Raw genomic sequence first — 23,976 nt, forward strand, 5'->3', positions numbered from 1 at the left:
TGAAGCTGGCCAATTAGAGACCATATGCAAATAGCACCACAGCGGCAGCCAATCAGAATGCTGGCACATACTCCTCCCGCCACACCGCCACACTTTTGTCCTTCGCATACAAACTGGCTTTTATTATATGTACTAGCTTTATCCGCCACCCGTTGCTGTGGCCAATCTTCTCTCCCTCTTTCTCTCCTTCTTTCACTCCTTACTTCATTTCCTTTTCTTCTTTCCTTTCTTCCTTCTCCACCTGTTTACTTCCTTCCTTACCTTTTTGCTCCCATTCTTCCTTCTCTTTATTTCTTTCCTTCTCTCCTTTCTCTTCTTCCTTTGCTCTGTCTTTCCTCCCTTCCCTTTTTTGTTTCCTTCTCTCCTCCTTCCTTCTCTTCCTCTTTCCTTCCTTCTTCCTTTTTTCCTTCCTCATTCTCTCCTTTCTTCCCTCTCTTTCCTTCCTTCCTTCGCTCTTGACTTCCAAACTTCTTTTTCCTTCTTTCTTTTCTTCCCTCCCTTTCTCTTCTTCCTTCGCTTCTTTCCTCTCTCCCCCTTCCCAAATTCCCCTTCCTTCCTTCCTTTTGACACCTTCCCTTCCCTTTCCCTTTCTTCTTTTTTTCTATCTTTCTTTCCTTTCCTCCTTCCTTCCTCCCTTCTTTCCCATCCTCCTTCTCTCTCTTTATTCTTTCTTTCCTACCTTTCTTCTTTCATATGCCTACTCAACTTCTCCTTCCCTCCTTTCTTTCCTTCCTTCCTTTCTCCGTTCTTTCCCATCTTCCTTCTCTCCCTTTCTTCTTTCTTTCCTACGTGGCATGAATGTGGGAGGGTGGGGGCGTGACTTGAATGGGGGGGGTGTGGGCGGGGAAAGAAGGAGAGGCAGGAGGTAAGGTTGGCGTATGGGTGTTTAGGGGCAGGGCGGGGGAGGGTGGGGCTGTGGTGTGAACGTAGAAGGGTGGGAGCGTGGCTTGAACGTGGGGGGCGTGGGCAGGGGAAGAAGAAGGATGGGAGGAGGTTAGGTTGGTGTATGAGTGTTTAGGGGTGGGGCGGGGGAGGGTGGGGGCGTGTTGTGAATGTGGGCGGGAGGGTGCTTGATGGTACTGCAAGACCCATCATCCATGGTTCATCCTCCTCCAAACTGCAGTAGGATGTAGAGTGGGTCATGGGGGCTCTGTGTGCCAAGTTTGGTCTGTATTGGTAATTTTCTGGCTGTATTGGTAATTTTCTGGGGCGGGGGAGGGTGGGGGCGTGTTGTGAATGTGGGCGGGAGGGTGCGTGGCTTGAACGTGGGGGTGTAGCTTGAACGTGGGGGCGTGGACAGGGGAAGGAGAGGCAGGAGGTAAGGTTGGCGTATAGGTGTTTAGGGGCGGGGAGGGTGGGGGCGTGGCGTGATCGTGGGAGGGTGGGAACGTGGCTTGAACGTGTGGGGCATGGGCGAAGGAAGAAGGAGAGGTAGGAGGTATGGTTGGCATATGGGTGTTTAGGGGCAGGGGAGGGTCGGGGCAGGGAGGGGGCATGGCATGAATGTGGGGGGCGTGGGTGGAGGAAAAAGAAGGAGAGGCAGGAGATATGGTTGGGGAGTGGGAAGGGAGTGGAGGTACTTGAGGTCCCATCATCCATGGTCTGTCCTCCTCCAAAGTGCACCAGGATGTAGAGTGGGTCATGGGGGCTCTGTGTGCCAAGTTCAGTTTTGATCAGTCATTAGATGAGTTTTGCAGCAGTCTTGGGGAAGGGAGGTACTTGAAGTCCCATCATCCATGGTCCTCCTCAAAGTGCACCAGGATAAAGAGTGGGTCATGGGGACCCTGTGTGCCAAGTTTGGTCTTGATCAGTCATTGGCGAGAGTCTCAGTGGTCTCAGGAAGTGATTGAAGTGACTGCAAGTCCCATCATCCATTGTCAAATTCTTCCAAACCGCACCAGGTTGTAGAGTGGGTCATGCGAGTTCTCTGTGTAAATTGTGGTCCTGATCCATCATTGTTGGCAGTTGTAATGGTCTGACAAAGGGAGTGCAGGTATTGCAAGTCCCATCGTCCATGGTGCATCCTCCTACAAACTGCACCAGGATGTAGAATGCGTCATGGAGACTCAGTGTGCCAAGCTTGGTCTTTATTGGTAATTGGATGAGGGTTGCAGTGGTCTCAAGAATTGAGCAAAGGTACTGCAAGTCCATTAATCCATGGTCCATCCCCGGCCAAACCACACCAGGACATAAAGTGCGTCATGAGAGGTCTATGTGCCAAGTTTGGTCCTTGGATGAGGTTAAGTCATTGGATGAGGTTAACAGCGGTCTCATAATGTGAGTGATGGTGCTGTAAGTCCCATCATCCATGGTCTATCCTCCATCAAACTGCAGTAGGATGAAGAGTGGGTCATGGGGGCTTCGTGTGCCAAGTTTGGTCTGTATTGGTTATTTTCTGATAGAGCCCCTGGCCTTTTCCTTTCCTCTCTTTGACATCTCAGAATCTTGGAATTGAGGCTGGCCAATCACAGGCCATATGCAAATTTCCTTCTCATGTCCCCCTTTCTCTCATGAACTCTTTTCTCCACCAGGGCCTCCTATTTAAGCTGGCCAATCGGAGACCATATGCAAATAGCACCACAGCGGCAGCCAATCGGAATGCTGGCACATACTACTCCCGCCATACCGCCACACTTTTGTCCTCCGCATACAAACTTTGACTTTTATTATATGTATAGATAGATATAGATATAGATAGATATAGAGTAGCTTGGGGACCCGCCGCTGCCCGCGTTATCTGAGAAAGCAATTGTGTATCAAAGTTGGTCTTTATCAGTTATTTATATGACTCGCAGTAGTCTCAGGAAGTTAGTGAAGGTACTGTGAGTCCAATTATCTGTGGTCCATCTTCATCCAAACTACTACAGGATGGAAAGTGGGTCATGGGGATTTTGTGTGCGAAGTTTGCTCTTGATCAGTCATTGGATGAGGTTTGCAGAGGTCTCACAATGTGAGTGAATGTACTGGAAGTCACATCATCCATGGCCAACCCTCATCCAAAACTGCAGCAGGATGTAGAGTGCGTCGTGGGGGCTCTGTGTGCCAAGTTTCATCTTGATCAGTAATTAGATGAGTTTTGCAGCAGTCTTGGGGAGGGGAGCTACTTGAAGTCCCAGCATCCATGGCCTGTCCTCCTCAAAAGTGCACCAGGATGTAGAGTGGGTCATGGGGATTCTGTGTGCCAAGTTGGGTCTTGATCAGTCATTGGCGAGGGTCTCAGTGCTCTCAGGAAGTGAGTGAAGTGACTGCAAGTCCCATCATCCATTGCCAAATTCTACCAAACCACACCAGGATGTAGAATGGGTCACGTGGGCTCTCTGTGTGAATTGTGGTCCTGATCCATCATTGTTGGCAGTTGTAATGGTGTTACAAAGGGAGTGCAGGTATTGCAAGTCCCATCGTCCATGGTGCATCCTCCAAACTGCACCAGGATGTAGAGTGCATCATGCAGACTCAGTGTGCGTCATGCAGACTCAGTTTGGTCTTTATCGGTATTACGATGAGGGTTGCAGTGGTCTCAAGAATTGAGCAAAGGTACTGCAAGTCCCATAATCCATGGTCTATCCCCGGTCAAACCACACCAGGATGTTAAGTGGGTCATGAGAGGTCTATGTGCCAAGTTTGGTCCTGATCAGTCATCAGTCTGTGTAAATTGTTGTCCTGATCCATCATTGTTGGCAGTTGTAATGGTCTTAGGAAGGTTTTGCAGGTAGAACCCATATGGAAATAGCACCACAGTGGCAGCCAATCAGAAAGCTGCCACATATACCGCTCTACGCAACACTTCTGCCGCATACAAACGCTCTCTTTTATTATATACTAGCTTGGGGACCCGGCACTGCCCGGGTTATTTGAGAAAGGTATTGTGTATCAAGGTTGGTCTTTATCAGTTATTTATATGGCTCGCAGTGGTCTCAGGAAGTTAGTGAAGGTCATCATCCATGGTCTGTCCTCCTCCAATTTGCACCAGGATGTACAGTGGGTCAAGGGGACTCCGTGTGCCAAGTTGGGTCTTGATCAGTCATTGGCAAGGGTCTCAGTGGTCTCAGAAAGTGAATGAAGTTACTGCAAGTCCCATCCTCCATAGTCTCCCTCAACATCATCAGAATGTTGAGTTGGCCATGGGCAGGCATGTAGCCGGGGGGGGGGGGGGTCCGGGGGGCTTCAGCCCCCCCCCCCCCGAAATTTTCATGGTGGTTCGCGAAAAGGCCTTACTGGTGCATTATTTAAACTGTTATGTTTATTCATGTCATGATCTGATCACCATACTCAATATATCCCATATGCATGGGGGTATTGGGGTAATGATACAAAAGGTTTGCTAGGCTAGACCCTCTTTCACTTAGACTCAGCCCCCCCGAAACCCAGCCCCCCCAAAACCCCCCCTGAAAAAAATTCAGCCCCCCCCCCCCCCGAAACGAAATCCTGGCTACGGGCCTGGCCATGGGGGCTCTCTGTGCCAAGTTTGGTCTTTATTGGTATTTGGATGAGTGTCATTGTGGTTTCAGGAAGTGAGTGAAGGTACCTCAAGTCCCATCACCCATCCTCCATCCGCCTACAAATCATTCCAGCATGTAAAGTCGCTCATGGGGGTACTGTGTGCCAAGTTTGGTCTTGATTGGTCATCTGATGAAGGTTGCAGCATTCTTGGGAAGTGAGTGTAGGTACTTGAAGTCCCATCATACATAGTCTGTTCTCCGCCAAAACTCACCATAATGTAGAGTTGGCCATGGGGGCTCTATGTGCCAAGTTTGGTCTTCATCAGTCATTGGATGAGGGTCGCAATGATTAAACTAAGTGAGTGAAGGTACTGCAAGTCCCATCGTCCATGGTACATCCTCCTCCAAACTGCACCAGGATGTAGAGTGTGTCATGGAGACTCAGTGTGCCAAGTTTGGTCTTTATCGGTAATTGGATGAGGATTACTGTGGCCTCAAGAATTGAGCAAAGGTACTGCAAGTCCCAAAATCCATGGTCCATCCCCATCCAAACCACACCAGGACGTAAAGTGGCTCATGAGAGGTCTAGGTGCGAAGTTTTGTCTTGATCAGTCATTGGGTGAGGTTAACAGCTGTCTTAGAATGTGATTGATGATACTGCAAGTCCCATCACCCATGGTTCATCCTCTTCCAAACTGCTGTACGATGTAGAGTGGGTCATGGGGGCTCTGTGTGCCAAGTTTGGTCTGTATTGGTAATTTTCTGATACTGCCCCTGACCTTTTCCTTTCCTCTCCTTGTCATTTCGGAATCTTGGAATTGAAGCTGGTCAATCAGAGACCATATGCAAATTTCCTTCTCTCATGTCCCCGTTTCTATCATGAACCCTTTTCTCCACCAGGAGCTTCTGTTGAAGCTGGCCAATCAGAGAACATATGCAAATAGCACCACAGTGGCAGCCTATCAGAAAGCTTGCCGTCATCCATGATCCACCCTCCTCCAAACAGCACCAGGATATAGAGTGGGTCATGGGGGCTTTGTGTGCCAAGTTTGGTCTTTATCAGCCATTGGATCAGGGTGGTAGTGGTTTCAGTAAGTGAGTGAAGGTAATGCACGTCCCATCATCCAAAGTCCATCCTCCTTCAAACTGCAGCGGGATGTAGAGTGGGTCATGGGGACTGTGTGCTGAGCTTGGTCTTGATCAGTCATTGGATTAGGATCGCAGTGGTTTCAGTAAGTGAGTAAACATACTTCCAATGCTCAGTCATTGGAAGAGGTTCGCAGAGTTCTCAGAATGTGAGTGAAGGTACAGGAAGTCCCATCATCCATGGTCAACCCTCCTCCAAAACTGCAGCAGAATGTAGAGTGGGTCATGAGTGCTCTGTGTGTCAAGTTTGGTCTAGATTGGTCATTAGATGAGGGTTGCAGCAATCTTGGGAAGGGAGTGGAGGTACTTGAAGTCCCATCATCCATGGTCTGTCCTCTTCCAAACTGCACGAAGATGTAGAGTGGGTCATTGGAACTCTGTGTGCCAAGTTTGGTCTTGATTAGTCATTGGCGAGGGTCTCAGTGGTCTCAGAAAGTGAGTGAAGTTACTGCAAGTCCCATCATCAGTCTCCAATTTCTTCCAAATGACACCAGGATGTAAAGCGGATCATGAGAGGTCTATGTGGCAAGTTTGGTCTTGCTCAGTCATTGGAAGAGGTTCGCAGAGTTCTCAGAATGTGAGTGAAGGTACAGGAAGTCCCATCATCTATGGTCAACCCTCCTCCAAAACTGCAGCAGGATGTAGAGTGGGTCATGGGGGCTCTGTGTGTCAAGTTTGGTCTTGATCAGTCATTGGCGAGGGTCTCAGTGGTCTCAGGAAGTGAGTGAAGTTACTGCAAGTCCCATCATTCATTGCCAAATTCTTCCAAACTGCACCAGGATGTAGAGTGGGTCATGGGGGCTCTCTATGTAAATTGTGGTCTTTATCCCTCATTGTTGGCAGTTATAATGATCTTAGGAAGGGAGTACAGGTATTTAAAGTCCCACTGTCCATGGTGCATCGTCCTACAAACTGCACCAGGATGTAGAGTGTGTCATGGAGACTCAGTGTGCCACGTTTGGTCTTTATCAGTAATTGGATGAGGGTTGCAGTGGTCTCAAGAATTGAGCAAAGGTACTGCAAGTCCCATAATCCATGGTCCATCCCCGGCCAAACCACACCAGGATGTAAAATGGGGCATTAGAGGTCTATGTGCCACTTTTGGTCCTGATTGGTCTCAATGTGAGTGATGGTACTGCAAGTCCCATCATCCATGGTTCATCCTCCTCCAAACTGCAGTAGGATATAGAGTGGGTCTTGTGGGCTCTGTGTGCCAAGTTTGGTCTGTATTGGTAATTTTCTGAGTCCCTGGCCTTTTACTTTCCTCTCTTTGTCATCTCGGAATCTTGGAATTGAGGCTGGCCAATCAGAGACCATATGCAAATAGACCATGTGCAAATAGAACCACAGTAGCAGCCAATCAGAAAGCTGGCACATACTCCTCCACACCGCCGCACTTCTGTCCGCCGTATACAAACTTTTACTTTTATTATATACATAGATATAGATAGATATATATGATGACCACTGGAAAACTGAACTGTTCGTTGGAAATGAGCACTATAGACTTCTCAACATCAGAAGATGAATTTTCTAGGGAGACTCATTGTCCCCACTGCTTTTCATCATTGCCATGATCAGTCTGTCAACAATCTTACAAAAAACAAACCTTGACTATCAAACGTCTCAGAGATCTAGCAAAATTTCACATCTGCTGTACATTCATGACCTGAAGCTGTATGGGAAAACCGAAACATAAATCCAGTCTCTGACTAACACTGTCCGAATCTTTAGCATAGATATCAACATGGAGTTTGGTTTGGACAAATGTTCTACAGTGGCACTGAAGAAGGGAAAAATCATTGAAAGTGAGGGCATAAAAATGCCCAATGGCCAAGCAATCAAGTGTCACCAGCCAGAGGCCTATAAATATCTGGGCATGCTATAGCTGGACAACATCAAACATTAACATGTGAAAACTGTGTTCAGCAAAGAATATATTCAAAGGGACAGAAAAATTCTCAAAAGCAAGCTCAATGGACGCAACACCCTCAAGGCCATAAACACCTGGGCCATACCTGTCATAAGATATACTTCTGGCCTCACAAACTGGACACAGGCAGAACTGGATAATTTGGACAACAAAGAAAAACAAGAAAATTCATGACCATTCATAATTCATTACATCCTCGCAGTGATGTCGACCGGCTCTATCTGCGTAAAAAGTCTGATGGCAGAGGATTTTTACAAGTAAAACAAGCAGTTGAAGAAGAAAAACACGCCCTGGCAGAATATGTCAAGGAAAGCAAGAACCTGCTTTAATTAAAGTCAATAATCGGAAAATTCTCAAAGCACAGCAGACAAAGAGTCAGTACAAGAAAACTGCACTCCAAACCAAAGCTGACAGCTGGCACAACAAAGTCTTACATGGGCAGTTCCTTGAGAAGATTGAAGGAAAAGTTGACAAGGAGAACTGGTTATGGTTCATGAATGGAACCCTGAAGAGAGAGACAGAAGGGCTGATTCTTGCAGCCGAGGTGCAAGCCATCAGAACTAATGCAATTAAGGTCAGAATTGAAAATCAGCGGATGACCCAAAATGCAGACTGTGTAAGAAAGCTGATGAAACCATGGATTATATCCTCAGCTGCACCATGGACGATGGGATTTGCAATACCTGCACTCCCTTCCTAAGACCATTAAAACTGCCAACAATGATGGATCAGGACCACAATTAGCACTGAGAGCCCGCATAACCCACTCTACATCCTGGTGCAGTTTGGAAGACTTTGGCAATGGATGATGGCACTTGCAGTCACTTCACTTACTTCCTGAGTCCACTGAGAGCCTCGCCAATGACCGATCAAGACCAAACTTGGCACACAGAGTCCCCATGACCCACTCTACATCCTGGTGCACTTTTGAGGAGGACAGACCCTGGATGATGGGACTTCAAGGACCTCCACTTCCTTCCCAAGACTGCTGCAAGCCTCATCTAATGTCCGATCAAGACCAAACTTGGCAAACAGAGCTCCCATGACCCACTCTACATCCTGATGCTGTTTGGAGAAGGATGGACAATAGATGATGGGACTTCCAGTACCTTCACACACTTCCTGAAACCACAGAGACACTTATCCAAATACCAAGAAAGACCAAACTTGGCACAGAGAGCCCCCTTGGCCAACTCAACGTTCTGGTGAGGTTTAGGGGAGGACAGACTATGGATGATGGGACTTGCAGTACCTAAACTCACTTTCTGAGACCACTGTGACCCTCATCCAGTGATAGATCAAGAACAAAACTTGGCACACAGATCCCCCACGACCCACTCTCCATTCTGGTACAATTTGGGGGAAGATGATGGGACCAAAGATGATGGGACTCGCAGTACATTCACTAACTTCCTGAGACCACTGCGAGCCATAGAAATAACTGAGAAAGACCAACCTTGATACACAATTCCTTTCTCAAATAACCCGGGCAGCGCCAGTTCCCCAAGCTAGTATCTATATATATAATAAAAGAGAGTGTTTGCATGTATGTGGCGGAAGTGTATGTGCCAGCTTTCTGATTGGCAGCCGCTGTGGTTCTATTTGCATATGGTCTCTGATTGGCCAGCCTCAACAGGCCCCCCTGGTGGAGAAGAGGGTTAATGAGAAAAGCAGGGGCACAAGAGAAGGAAATTTGCATATGGTCTCTGATTGGCCAACCTGAAAGTTCCAAGATTCTGAGGTGACAAGAGAGGAGAGAAAAAGGTCTTAAGCTGTGTCAGAAAATTACCAATACAGACCAAACTTGGCACACAGAGCCTCCATGACTCACTCTACATCCTACTGCAGTTTGAAGGAGGATGGACTTTGGATGATGGGACTTTCAGAACCTTCACTCACTTACTGAAACCAATGCCACCCTCATCCAATCACTGATAAAGACCAAACTTGGCGCACAGAGCTCCCGTGACCCACTCTATATCCTGCTGCTGTTTGGAGGATATAGTACCTTCAAGTACCTTCACTCCCTGAAAACAATGCAACCGTCATCCAAATGGCACCACGGTGGCATCCATATAGTGCAAAATAGTAATATATAATAGTGATATTGTTTTATGCTAATAATATAATATATTGTATGAAAATATATATTGTAAGCTACTCTTAGTCCCTTTCGGGGTGAGAAGGGCAGCATATAAATGCCGTAAATAAATAAATAAAATAAAATAAACATACTCTCCCTTCCGCAGAGTTCGATGGCGCTCTGGCCTTGGACCATCCTTCTCTTGGCCATTTCCGGCTTCTGCAACTTTGCCCAGAATGTCATCGCCTTCAGCATCCTGAACCTAATCAGCCCTCTGAGCTACTCAGTCGCCAATGCCACCAAGCGCATCACTGTCATCACCGTCTCTCTCATCATGCTCCGCAACCCGGTCACTAGCACCAACGTTCTGGGCATGATGACCGCCATCTTAGGGGTCTTCCTCTACAACAAGGTAGGAGAAAGGGAGGGTTGTGTGGATACATTCCAGCAGAGATAAGTGTATTTGGTGGGGCCCTTGGGGCTCCATGAAGCATATTGAAGGGCCCCACCCTTCCCTCCCTCCTTCTCCCCTTTCAAGCCTTCCCCTTTTTCTTTCCTTGCTTCCAAAAGTTTATTTCCCTCTCACTGCTCAGGCTGTGCTTTAACTGTGCTTTACCTGCATGGCAGAATAAAGGACATTGGACAGGTAGCCCCTGGAGTTGCTTCTATTATTAGTATTATTAGTACTATGACTACAAAGGCTGGATGGTCATCTGTTGGGTTTGTGCTTTGATTGTGCTTTTCCTGCATGAAGGCATAAGGGGGTTAGATGGGATGGCCTTTAAGGGTCTCTTCCAAATCTGTTGTTGTTGTTATATCAAAATTTCTGAGGCTGGGTGGTCTATAGGGATTCCATCTCCTTGACCAGGTGCCCTATCTAACAGTCAACCATGTTTGAATGTGTGCACCTGAACGTAGGTGACCGGAACAGAATAGAAATTCTGTTCGTGTACTGACCACCCCATGGCACTACAACTTCCCTACTTGAGCTAGCTGGGGTGGTCTCGGGCCTGGCATTGGAGTCCCAGTGGCTTATAGTGCTGAGGGACTTCATCATCCATGCAGAGTTCACCCTGTCAGGAGTGGCTCAAGACTTCATGTCTTCCATGGCAAACATGGGGCTGTGCCAAATAATATCTGGCCCTACTCACTGTGCTGGGCACACATTAGATCTGGTTTTCTGCCAGGGATGGGAGGAAGGTGATGGGGTAGAAAAGTTAACCATTTCTCTGTTGTCATGGACCAACTACTACCTGATCAAGTTTAGGCTCAGTGTGCCCCCCAACCTCTGCAGGGGTGGAGGGCCCATTAAGATGGTCTGCCCTAGGAGACATGGATCCAGACAGATTCCTGACGGTTCTTGGGGATTTTCCTGCTGCCTTGATAGGTGATCCTATTGCTGCTCTGGTCACTCCCTGGAGTAGATAGATGACTAGGACAATAGACACGATAGCTCTGGAACGTCCCCTCTCGGGTAGCAGAGCTAAACTATCTCCTTGGTTCAATGAGGAGTTGGTAGCGATGAAGCAAATGAAGAGAAGACTAGAGTGGTTGTGGCGTGCAGAGCCTAGCTAGTCAAACCGAACACGGCTGAATGCCTTTTTAAGGGCATATGCAGCGGCAATAAAAGCTGCACAGAAATCCTTCTTTGCAGTCAATATTGCATTCGCAAAGAACCATCTGGCAAGCTGTTCCCAGTAGTCAGAGGATTGCTAAATCCCATCTTGGGGAGGTGAGAGCAACCACATGCATGCTAAACCCTTCCCATACTGGCAGAAGGAGTTTGGCATGGTGGGTGAGGTGGAGGTTAATGCCTCCTTACAGAAAGGCAAGATTCCAGTCAGCCTAAAAGAAGCTGTAATAAAACTTCTGTTGAAAAAACCATCACTGGACCCCACTAAATTTGTCACGTTTCAGCCAGTTTCCAATCTTCACTTTTTGGGCAAAGTCCTGGAACATGTGATTGCCTCAGCTCCAGCAGTTCTTGGAATACACAAATTATCTAGATACGGTGCAGTCTGGCTTTAAGCCGGGACATGGTAGCAAGACAGCCGGGAACTAGACAGGGTGAGTGTGTCCTTGTTGGTTCTGCTGGACCTCTCAGTGGCCTTCGATACCATTGACCATGGTGTCATTCTGGGATGCCTTACAGGTATGGGACTTGCAGTGACTCTGGTCCTTCCTCAAGGGTCATTCCCAGAAGATGTTGCTGGGAGACACCTGCTCGTTATCACAACTATTGACTTGTGGGGTCCCCCATGTTTAACATTTACATCAAGCCACTGGGAGTGATCATCCGGAGTTTTGGGGTCAGATATCATCTGTATGCAGATGATGTTCAACTCTATCACTCCTTCCCACCTGTCACTAAGGAGGTTCAAGTTCTGAACTGGTGCTTGGCAGTAGTGACGGATGAGAGCAAACAGATTGAAACCGATTCCAGACAAGACAGAGGTCCTCCTGGTCAGTCGCAAGACTGAGCAGGGCATAGGTTACAGCCTATGCTGGATGGGGTTACACTCCTCCGAAGACACAGATTTGAAGCTTGGGAGTGATCTTGGACTCATCACTGAATCTGGAATCCCAGGTCTCAGCAGTGGCCAGGGAAATATTCACACAATTAAAATTTATGTGCCAGTTGCACCCATACCTTGGGAACAAATGTATCCAAGGTACAAATGTATATTTGTGACGGGATACAAATGTACAAAATAAATAAATAAATGGCTATCTCTAGGGTGTGCTTTGATTGTGCTTTTACTGCATGAAGGCAGAAGGAGGTTGGACTGGGTTGTCTTTGAGGGCCTCTTCCAACCGTATTGTTGTTGTTGTTATTTGTCATAATCACGCATGTCATGCAACTATGAGCTTCCCAGTACTGAAACAGAACACATGGGAGGACAGGATGCTGGAAGGACACGTGAACCAGTGTAAGGGTCCTTTGTTCCTTCTGTGTTGGCATGGGTTTAGCCTTCTCTTGAAAAATACACCAAGACCCACCTCGTTGCCTTGTCGTGGTGCTGGAGCTTGAGCACCTCAGTGGTGCCACGAGCAAAACCGTGAAGGGACACCCAAGATGTGAAGGTCATGGCAGAGAGGTCTGATTAAATACGATCTCTGGAGAAGGTATGGTTGAAGGTACCATATATCTTTAGGGTTTTGAATACAAGAGGGCACTACAGCCCCATCCGCCCATCCAGATAAGGCTTTACTGCCACTGTCAAATCAATCAAAACCTCTGGTGCCTGCCCTTTCCCACATACCAGAGTCCCCTTCCCACACATCAGGGCAATTGATTTTTATAGCCAGTTCGAGTGTCCTTCCAGCATCCTGTCTTCCCTTTGGGCCATAAGCTCATGACATGTGTGACATATGCCAGGTGCATAATAGGAATTAGTTCCTGTTTTTTCACACATTAGTTCACACCAGCACTCTCCATCCATCTGCCATTGGCCCAGCCCCATCTGTCAAATTTTAAAACACAATGTATATATATAGATACTAGGGCTGGGCGGTTTCATTAGTTAATTTCGTAATTCGTTATTAATTCGTTATTTTTTTTTATAACGAAGCGATAGTGAACCATTCAGGAGCAACTAAAAATCGAAACGAATTTTTAAAATTTATTTTGTAATTGTTTCGTAATTGTTTTGAAATTGTTTCGAAATTGTTTCGTTATTATTTCATTATTATTTCCGTATGTCTGGTGCAAGTTTTATGGTTGTTGTTTGTTTTATCAGTGATAAAAAATAAATTATCACACCAACAGTCAACAACAGAGGGAGAGGGAAGCTTCAGAAGTTCCCCCTGTCCCATTTGGAGGTTTTTTTAGCGTATTGCGCAATCACGTCCGCCATTAACGAATCGATTCGTTATTGTTTCGAAATTGTTCCGTAATTTCCGAAATTTCGTAAATATTGAACTTTTTTAAAGAAAAATTTCGGAATTCTTTTAATTAACGAAATGCAAAAACCCCCTAAAAACGAGTTTAGAAACAAATTTTTCCGTGGTTGCCCAGCCCTAGTAGATACATATATATTATTTATAATATTATATAATATATAGCAGGGGTCCTCAAACTAAGGCCCGGAGGCCGGATACAGCCCTCCAAGGTCATTTACCCAGCCCTCGCTCAGGGTCAAACTAAGTCTGAAACAACTTGAAAGAACACAACAACAACCCTATCTCATCAGCCAAAAGCATGCCCACACTTCCCATTGAAATACTAATAGGTTCATATTGGTTAAAATTGTTCTTCATTTTTAATTATTGTATTGTTTTTAAGTGTATTTGCACTACAAATGAGATATGTGAAGTGTGCATAGGAATTCATTCATTTTTTTTCAAATTATAATCCGGCCCTCCAGCAGTTTGAGGGACTGTGACCTGGCCGTCTGTTTAAAAAGTTTGAGGACCCCTGATATATAGAATCGTTGAGTTGGAAGAAAACCCATGAGCCATCTAATCCAACCCCCCCCCCCCCCCTTCGCCACCATGCAGGAAAAGCACAATCAAAGTATCCCTAACAGATGGCCATCCCCAATAACAACAATAATAATGATGATGAAGATGATGACGATGATAGAATTGGAAGAGACCACATGGGTCCTATTGAGTCCAACCCCTTTCTGCCATGCAGGAAAAGCACAATCAAAGCACTCCTGACAGATGGCCATCCAGCCATCATAATAATAATAATGGTGGTGGTGGTGGTGGTGATGATGATGATGATGATGATGATGATAGAATTGGAAGAGACCGTGTGAGCCATTTAGTCCACCCTCCTTCTGCCATGCAGGAAAAGCACTATCAAAGCACCCGTGTCAGATGTTCATCCAGCAATAATAATAATAATAATAATAATAATAATAATAATAATAATAGAGTTGGAAGAGGCCTCAGTGGTCCATATAGTCTAACCCCCCTGCCATGCAGGAAAAGCACGATCCAAGTATCCTTGACAAATGGCCATCCAGCATCGGTTTAAAAGTTTCCAAGGAAGGAGCTTCCGTGACATTGTGAGGCAGAGAGTGTCTTTGAGCTCTACGAGAAACTTGTCATGCGCTAGCATGAGAAGCATGCGGATAGACTCTAGCCCAGTAAACAGTGTGTGATGAATTGGCTCATAAAAGAAAAATACATGAGACGTTGACTTCAAGTAGAAAAGAAAATATTGTTGTATTGGCAGCATACAAAATAAAGTAGCAGGATTACTGTTTCCACAAAAATAACATAATACAATATCTTCTGAGAGATATCACCACTCAGCTGAGATAAGCAGGAATCCTTGTCCTCTTCTCAAGGCTGTGTCTTCACAGGACATCTGCAGCATAGTCCCCGACAGAACGGCACAGAGGCAAACACGCACAATGGCATTAAAGCACAATGGCATTAAGGCACAACGGCATTAAGGCACAATGGCAAACAACTAAACACACAGTAGCTATCTTTATACACATGAAAATAATACTCTCAATTAACTCTTCAATTAACTGAAACAGCTGTAGCACAAACAGCCTTGAACCTTACAGTAAGTTAAAGGTATAGCACAAACAACATTGATCCTTACAACAACTTAGATAAAGTACATTGCAACCTCTTAGTAGCAACATGCCCCTTCACTTTATCTAAGTTACATTATTTACAAATTTTGTTTTAATTCTACTAGGCCTAACTTTCTGGTTGCTTCACCATGCTTAGCTGCCGCTAAAGGTTTTGTAAAAATATCTGCCAAGTTATCTTCAGACCTACAATAAACCATTTTGATAAATCCTTCCTTGATTAAGGTTCTTATATTTTGATACTTCACAGCTATGTATTTTGTTGTATTCTTTAAACTTTCGCTTTCTGACATAGCTATACACGTTTGAGAATCGTCATACACAGTAATAGGCAATTTACATTCTACACCTAAATCATCAAATAACTGTTTAATCCAAAGTAACTCATTTGCAGCTTGAGACAACGCCGCATATTCTGCTTCAGCCGTAGAAACTGCAACAGTTGTTTGCTTTCTGGACCTCCAGCAGATAGGAGATTTTCCATGTAGCACTATGTATCCACTTATAGATTTTCTATCTTTTTCATCAGCAAAAGAACTGTCGGCATACATTACCAGTTCTTTGTCAGCCTCTTTAGAAAAACACAAACAATAATTAGCAGTTCCTTTTAAATATCTAATCAATCTTTTTAATGCTAGCCAGTCACTTATAGTTGGTTTTGATACTTTCCTACTAAGTAAACTCACTGCATATGCAATATCTGGCCGAGACCAATTTGCAATGTGCAAAAGACTTCCAACAAAAGAATGATATAACTTTGTGTTTTTTAGTTCTCTTGTGTCTTCCAATCTTAAGAAATCTCCTGTTAAAGGAGTTTTAACAGCATTAGCATCTTGTAAACCTGCTTTGGTTACAAGGTCTAAAATTTTCCTTGTTTGATTTAGAAATATCACCCCTTCATTGTTTACTACTTCGATGCCTAAATAATGTTTCAAACATCCCAAGTCTTTTAGCCTAAAATGTTTTGACAAATACGTATATACAGTTTGTATTTTAGAGTCAGTTTGTGCGGCTATACATAGATCATCTACATAAATTAACACAATTATCTTATCTTTAACTTCACCTAGCGTATAAACACATGCATCGGCCACACTTTGTTTAAATCCTAATTTCACCAATACTTCATGTATACACTGGTTCCACTGATTCAATCCATACAATGCTTTTCGAAGCCGACAAACCTTTCCTGCTTGAATTTCGTATCCAGGCGCTTGCCTCATATATATCTCCTCATTAATTGTGGCATTTAAATACGCTGTTTCAAAATCAAAATGTTTTAACTTAAATCCTTCTTGCTCAGCTAAAGCAATTATAATTCTCATTGATTCAGCTTTTGCTGTAGGGGCAAAGGTGTTATCATAATTTACGAATTGCTTTTGCGCAAATCCTTGAGCTACTAGCCTAGCTTTATATTTACAACTTCCATCGGGTAATAGTTTCTTCCTAAAAACCCATCTGCACCCAATCACTGGCTTATCTATGGGAACATCAACAATATCAAACACTTCTAAATTTAGCAAAGATTCAAATTCATCGTCCATTGCCTTTTTCCAATTTCTTTGTTCTTCTGGACTACAATTATTTAAATCCTGAAAGGTTTCAGGTTCCATTTCAGGCTGACTAGTCATTACCCCCTGAATCACGAACCTATCTGGAGGTACACCTTTGTTAGATCTTTGTGACCTTCTTGGTATTACAATTTGCTCCTCAGCATCAGCTTCCTGTAAACTTAATTCAGGCTCTTCTTTTATATCATCCTCACTTTGTTCCTCAATGTGTTTTTCAGACTCAGATTTTAAATCTATCTTTGATGGCGTATGTTCCTTTAAATGAAAAAACACTTCACTATTCTGATGAACATGTTCCCAACCTGTATTCTTTTCAAAGTTTGCACTTCTTGAAATCACAATTTTATTATTGTCTTTAATAAAACGATACCCCTTGGTATCATCCTGGTAACCGAGAAAACGTAGTCTCTGCCATTTTTTCTGACCTTTTGTTCTAGTTTGTCTAGGTACCAGCACGTTAGCATAGCTTCCAAATATTCTAAGATGTTTTAGAACTGGCCTTTTCTTATGCAACAAATAATATGGAGTATTATTTACACATGAACTCCAACTTCTATTTAAGATATATGTAGCAGTGGAAATTGCTTCTGCCCAATACCTATTAGACATTTTCGCATCTACTAACATGCAGTCTTTCATAGTTTTCAAAACGCCTATTTTTCTTTCTGCCACACCATTCTCAGCAGGTGAATATGGGTTTGTTTTATGGTGTCTAATTCCTCTCTTTCTTAACCAGTCTTGAAATTGTGTCCCCATAAATTCTCCACCACGATCAGTCCTTAAACATGATACCTTAAAAGGAAATCTTCTCTCAACCATGGCTACCCACTCTTTGAATTTACTGAAAGCTTGAAACTTTGATTTCAAAATAATACAATAAGTGAATCGTGAAAAATCATCCACTAACACAAATATAAATTTTGCATTTCCAAGTGAAAGAGGAAATGGTCCTGCTAAATCAGCGTGAACTAATTCAAATGGTCTGGTAGTTGTGTTTAAACTTTTCTTAGGTATTGGATGTGCCTTTACTTTTGCTTTAGAGCACACAGCACAGTCTAAATACTTTTGACATGGCTTTACCTCTAAATCAGTCACTTTTGATAATTTTTGTAGATAATTAAAGTTCACGTGACCAAAAACTCTATGCAAGTAATGAATACAATCATAATGTATAGGTTTGTTATTTACACAGGAAACATTTGGTGAACTATCCTTGTTACTCATCACATATACTTTGTTAACTAATTTACCTTTGGCACATAACTTATTTTCTTTCCATACAGTACACCCAGAACTATTAAGTTTGATGTCATATCCTTGCAGACACAAACTTGATGCACTTAATAAACAAAAATCAAGTTTTTCAACCAACATAACATTATCTAAATATCTTCCTAAACTAGGAACAAATGCTGAGCCTACAAGCTTGCACTCAGCTAATGATCCATCTGCTAAAGTAACATGATTAATATCTGGCTTTTTAGTGTCCTTTAACAATTTTAAGTTATTAACACAATGCTCTGCACACCCAGAGTCAAGTAACCATGTGGCCTCATCATACTTAGCCTTTGATAACACAGTCATTACATCAGCATTTCTTCCCCTTGCATTTCTGTCATGCCACCCAGGGTTCCTCTTCATTTCTTCTTTCTTCTTCTTCTTCTTGGGACAGGCCTTGACAAGATGATTCACATCTCCACAACTGAAGCACCGCCTTACGTTACACACAGCAGGGTTCTTTCTGCATCCAACCCCTTCACAAGCTGCATTTTCTGAAATGGTGTTTGTTTCTTTAAGAAACTGCTTTCTTCTTTCTTCCTCAAGAAGCCTTGCAGAAACCAAATCCAAGGTTAATTGTGCTTCAGGCACACTCTGCATACTGAACACAAAATTGTCCCAACTAGAGTCCAAAGAAGATAACAAAATGAAAGCTTTATGGGTTTCGGTAAACACCATTTGTCTATTTTCCAACTCCATCAACAAATGCCTGAGCTTTTGCAAATGCTCAGTTATGTTGTCACTCCTTTTTAGCTTCAAATTATAAAGCTGCCGGGTCAAAATAATTTTTATGCCAGAAGTTTCAGTTTGATAAACTTCCTTTAACTTCTGCCAACAGTCTGCTGCAGATATAGTGTCCCTTAAGTAAATTAATTGCCCGTCCTCAACAGCGAGAAAAATGCTCGCCCTGGCAATTCGGTCTTGCTTTTTTACCTCTTCACTCGAAGCTTCTGTGGGTGGGGTTTCAACCACAGTCCACAAATCTTCTCTTATGAGAAAACTCTTCATTTTCACATTCCAAGCCATGTAATTGTCAGCATTTAAACGCTCAAATGGTAAGCTTGCCATATGATGAGCCATAGCTGCTTACTTTTCTATTTAAGCACAAAACACACACACACAAAAAAACTCTCCCAAAGTCTCAGAGTTATGGGCTTTGGAGTCCTTATGCCGCTATGCTGGGCCCATAACCTATGTCATGCGCTAGCATGAGAAGCATGCGGATAGACTCTAGCCCAGTAAACAGTGTGTGATGAATTGGCTCATAAAAGAAAAATACATGAGACGTTGACTTCAAGTAGAAAAGAAAATATTGTTGTATTGGCAGCATACAAAATAAAGTAGCAGGATTACTGTTTCCACAAAAATAACATAATACAATATCTTCTGAGAGATATCACCACTCAGCTGAGATAAGCAGGAATCCTTGTCCTCTTCTCAAGGCTGTGTCTTCACAGGACATCTGCAGCATAGTCCCCGACAGAACGGCACAGAGGCAAACACGCATAATGGCATTAAAGCACAATGGCATTAAGGCACAACGGCATTAAGGCACAATGGCAAACAACTAAACACACAGTAGCTATCTTTATACACATGAAAATAATACTCTCAATTAACTCTTCAATTAACTGAAACAGCTGTAGCACAAACAGCCTTGAACCTTACAGTAAGTTAAAGGTATAGCACAAACAACATTGATCCTTACAACAACTTAGATAAAGTACATTGCAACCTCTTAGTAGCAACAAAACTTCTGCTTCAAAAAGGGGCTCCATGGCTGAAAAAGTGTGAGAAGCCCTGTCCACTCATTTTAAACTTTGTGGAATTCACTACGTTTTCTGAGTCACACCAGCAGCGTGGACCTTGCTTTTTTGTGCACATTTCTCCCTACAGATGAAGTATGACGCCAACCAGGAGGCCAAGAAGCAGCAACATCTCCTTCCGATCACGATGGGCGATCTGGTGAGCCTGGAGCACCAGCAGCAGCTCCGCATTGCCTTGGAAAAGGCCCAGAATGACATGGGCTCCTTTGGCGGAGGCAGCAGCCTTCACCACCACCATGGGGACTTCCAGTACGGAGGACGGGGGGGGGGGGGGTGTTTTGGCCGATCACTTCCAGTATGGATGGCAGAACTACCCGAATTTGTACAGCTCCAGCCACTATGATATCTAGCCAGTGGGGTGGACTTCTGAGATTCCCGGGGAATGGTTTTCTGTGGTTGATTGGGGGTCCGGTGGGAAGAAGGCTAGTGTGGGCAAGGAACGTGGTCTGTGCCAGTGGAGGAAGGCCCTGCAAGGCCAGTGCAGGAGAACCCCAAATCCCACCTCTTTAACCCAGGCAAGGGCCAATATTGGCCCATTGAGTGGTTCCTCTCTCTGTATTTCACCCTTCCATTCAGCATCTCTCTCCCCTCCCTCTCTCTCTCTCTCTCTCTCTCCCTCTCTCTCTATCTCTGTTCCTAAACAATCTCCCTGCACAGATTTTCTCGCTCCTCTCTGTTGGGTCTGTTGGAGATCTCTCTTTGCCTCTACATACAGATGACTGGCAATGCTGATCTGTCTCCCAAATTCCTTCACTCTTTCTCACGCCTTTTTTGATCTCCCTCCCCTCTCTTTTAAAGCAGGCATAAGCTGTTGGAAATTGTGGGAGTTGAAGTCCAAAATACCTGGAGGGAGGGCCAAAATTGGGCCACGTCATCTGGCCCAAGGCTTTCCTCCTTTTTCCTCTGCTTCCTCTTCTCTGCCGCTTCAGACTCTTGCTGCCCTACTGAGCTGTAAGGCAACACCTAAGCATCTCTTTCTCACCCCTCTTCTTTGTCCTCCTCTCTCTCCTCCTTTCCTTTTTCTTCTTGTTCCTATTGTTCTCCTCCTCCTCTTCCTCCTCCTGTCCTTCTTGTTCTCTTCCTCTCCTTGTTTTTCTTTTCCTATCCTTCTCCTTTTTGTGCATCTTTTCCTCTTCCTTGTCTTCTCCTCCTCTTCTTCCTCTCCTCTTCTTGTTCTCTTCCTCCTTCTCCTCTTCTTCCTCCCCTCCCCTTCTTGTTCTCTTTCTCTTCTTCCTCTTCTTCTCCTCTTTTTCTCCTCCTCTTCTTTCTCTCATCCTCTTCTTCCCCTTCTTGTTCCCCCCTCCTCTTCTTCCTTGTCTCCTACTCCTTTCTCCCCCCTCCTTTTCTTGTTCTCTTCTTCCAACTCCTCCTCCCCTTCTCCTCCTTCTCTTCCTTTTCCTTATTACGACAAGCAGTAAAAAGACAGTGTTTGATCTATTGTGTTAGCCCTAGTGAGCATGTGTGTATGTGAAGGAGTGTGCACTGCCTCCTAACCCCTGCTATGGCTGGTTATGGGGAGCAGAGAGGGGTCAGCCTTTCCCTCGGGATGGACAGGCTGAGGCCTGGAATGAAGGCCCATTTGCTTGGGTTTGTACAGAATCATGCACTGCACTGGCGATTATTTTGGCCTGAAAGGCAGACGGACAGGTGCCTAAGTTTTCCTCCTGCTTATAATCATGAACTTTAAGTATGAGCTCCTTGGAGTCACATAGAAGGGGGTCCTTTGGCAGAAATGTTTGACAAGCCTCCCTACCACAGATAACCTTTTGCGCCCTGCTTTCCTACCAAGCACTCCCTGACCTTTCTCTCCCCCCCCCCCCCCAATCTCTCTCTCTTGCTCTCTCACTTTAAAGCACTGCTGTCTTTCTGTCAGGTTTGTGGCTTCCGAAGCCATTGGAATCCCCTTTGAGCTTTTAGGCCTGTTTTGTTTCCAAAGGTGAAACTCGATGTGTTTGTATGTACATGTGTGTGTTCGGCAAGCGTGTTGCCTCTTTGGGCATGTTGGCATGACAACTTCTGTGACTCTCCGGGGCAAAAAAGTAGGAATCCAATAAAAGTGCCAGCGACAATGAAAATTTGCTTTTTCTCGACTTCGACAGACCAACATATTTTAAAATCACCTCCTTATATCTTTCAAAGACTTGGTTCAAAGAGCTGGAGCTTCCCAAGAGTCTGGGATCCCAGACTTACAGAAACAACTAAGAGTCGGCTTGCTTCTTCAAAAAGGGACTTAATGGGATGCAAATGCAGGACTTAGAAAAGTTTTGAGTTTCATTGTACAGGAATTAGGATTCTTTGTGTGTGTGTGTGTGCCCACATGTGTTGTAATTATGCATTTTGAAATATGGGAAGATGTAAATAAAAATGAATTCCGCAAAGGGGGGATGGAGTCCGCACACTATGTTTGTTCTGGGCGGAGAGAGAAACAAGGGGACCTAGGGCTTCTATTACTACTACTACTACTACTACTACTACTACTACTACTAGCTCTACCTAGCCACGTGTTGCTGTGGCCCAGTCTGGAAAAGAGAAAGAGCTGGTTCTAATATATAATTTCATAATGCTTGTGGGTATACAATATTTGTTGTTCTTTTGTCTGTGAAATAAGAATTATAATAATTATGTAAAAAATCACAATAATGACCTATATAATTTATTAGCTTGGGGACCCAACGCTGGCCGGGTTATTTGAGAAAGGAATTGTGTATCAAGGTTGGTCTTTATCAGTTATTTATATGGCTCACAGTGGTCTCAGGAAGTTGGTGAAAGTACTGCGAATCCCATCAACTGTGGTTCATCCTCCTCCAGAGTGCACTAAGATGGAGAGTGGATCATGGGGGCTCCGTGTGCCAAGTTTGGTCTTGATCAGTCATTGGCGAGAGTCTCAGTGGTCTCATCCATCTCCAAATTCTTCCAAACTGCACCAAGATGTAGAGTGGATCATGCGGGGTGAGAATTGTGGTGTTGATCCATCATTGTTGGCAGTTGTAATAGTCTCAGGAAGGGAGTGCAGGTATTGCAAGTCCCATCGTCCATGGTGCATCATCCTCCAAACCGCAGCAGGATGTTGAGTGCGTCATGGAGATTCAGTGTGCCAAGTTTAGTTTTTATCGGTAATTGGATGAGGGTTGCAGTGGTCTCAGGAATTGAGCGAAGGTACTGCAAGTCCCATAATCCATGATCCATCCCTGGCCAGGGCATAAAGTGGATTATGAGAGGTCTATGTGCCAAGCTTGGTCTTGATCAGTCATTGGATGAGGGTCACAGCACTCTCAGAAAGTGAGTGATGGTACTGCAAGTCTCATCATCCATGGTCCACCCTCCTCCAAACTGCAGTAGGATGTAGAGTGGGTCTTGTGGGCTCTGCGTGTGAAGTTTGGTGTGTATTGATAATTTTCTGACACAGCCTAAGGCCTTTTCCTCTTGAAGTTTTGAGGCTGGCCAATCAGAGACCATATGCAAATAATACCACAGTGGCAACCAATAAAAAGCTGCCACATACACCTCCCCCCATCCTCCCTATGTCTGCCCTCCGCCACATACAAACACTGACTTTTATTATATACATAGAAATAGATATAGATAGATAGGGGACCCGGCGCTGCTGTGGTTATTTGAGAAAGGAATTGTGTATCAAGGTTGGTCTTTATCAGTTATTTATATGGCTCACAGTGGTCTCAGGAAGTTAATGAAAGTACCGTGAGTCCCATCGTGGTCCATCCTCCTCCAAATGGCACCAGGATGGAGAGTGGGTCATGGGGGCTCTGTGCCAAGTTTGGTCTTGATCAGTCATTGAATGAGGGCCACAGTGGTCTCAGAAAGTGAGTTATGGTACTGCAAGTCCCATCATCCATAGTCTGTTCTCCTCCAAACCTCACCAGAATGTTGAGTTGGCCATGGGGGCTCTCTGTGCCAAGTTTGGTCTTTATTCGTATTTGGATGAGTGTTGCTGTGGTTTCAGGGAGTGAAGGTACTGCAAGTCCCATTTCCATCATCTGTCCTCCAAACAGCACTGGGATGTAGAGTGGCTCATGGGGGCACTGTGTGTCAAGTTTGGTCTTGATAGGTCATTAGATGAGGGTTGCAGCAGTCTTGGGAAGGGAGTGGAGGTACTTGAAATCCCATCATCCATTGTCTGT

The 23,976-nt window shown here is 44.6% G+C and overlaps 1 protein-coding gene across 1 annotated transcript in view; it reads left to right on the top strand.

The window, feature by feature from the left end:
- LOC137095325 (solute carrier family 35 member E1-like) overlaps positions 1-22,219 on the top strand; it is a 45,987-nt gene extending 23,768 nt beyond the window's left edge. Inside the window, 3 exon segments of the mRNA XM_067461824.1 lie at positions 9,768-10,013; positions 19,908-20,090; positions 20,092-22,219. Coding sequence (XP_067317925.1) covers positions 9,768-10,013; positions 19,908-20,090; positions 20,092-20,187 — 525 coding nt within the window. The 3' untranslated portion in view covers positions 20,188-22,219.
- The last annotated feature ends 1,757 nt before the right edge of the window (positions 22,220-23,976 follow it).

Source organism: Anolis sagrei, chromosome Y, assembly GCF_037176765.1.
Source record: "Anolis sagrei isolate rAnoSag1 chromosome Y, rAnoSag1.mat, whole genome shotgun sequence".
In the NCBI taxonomy this organism is placed as follows: domain Eukaryota; kingdom Metazoa; phylum Chordata; class Lepidosauria; order Squamata; family Dactyloidae; genus Anolis; species Anolis sagrei.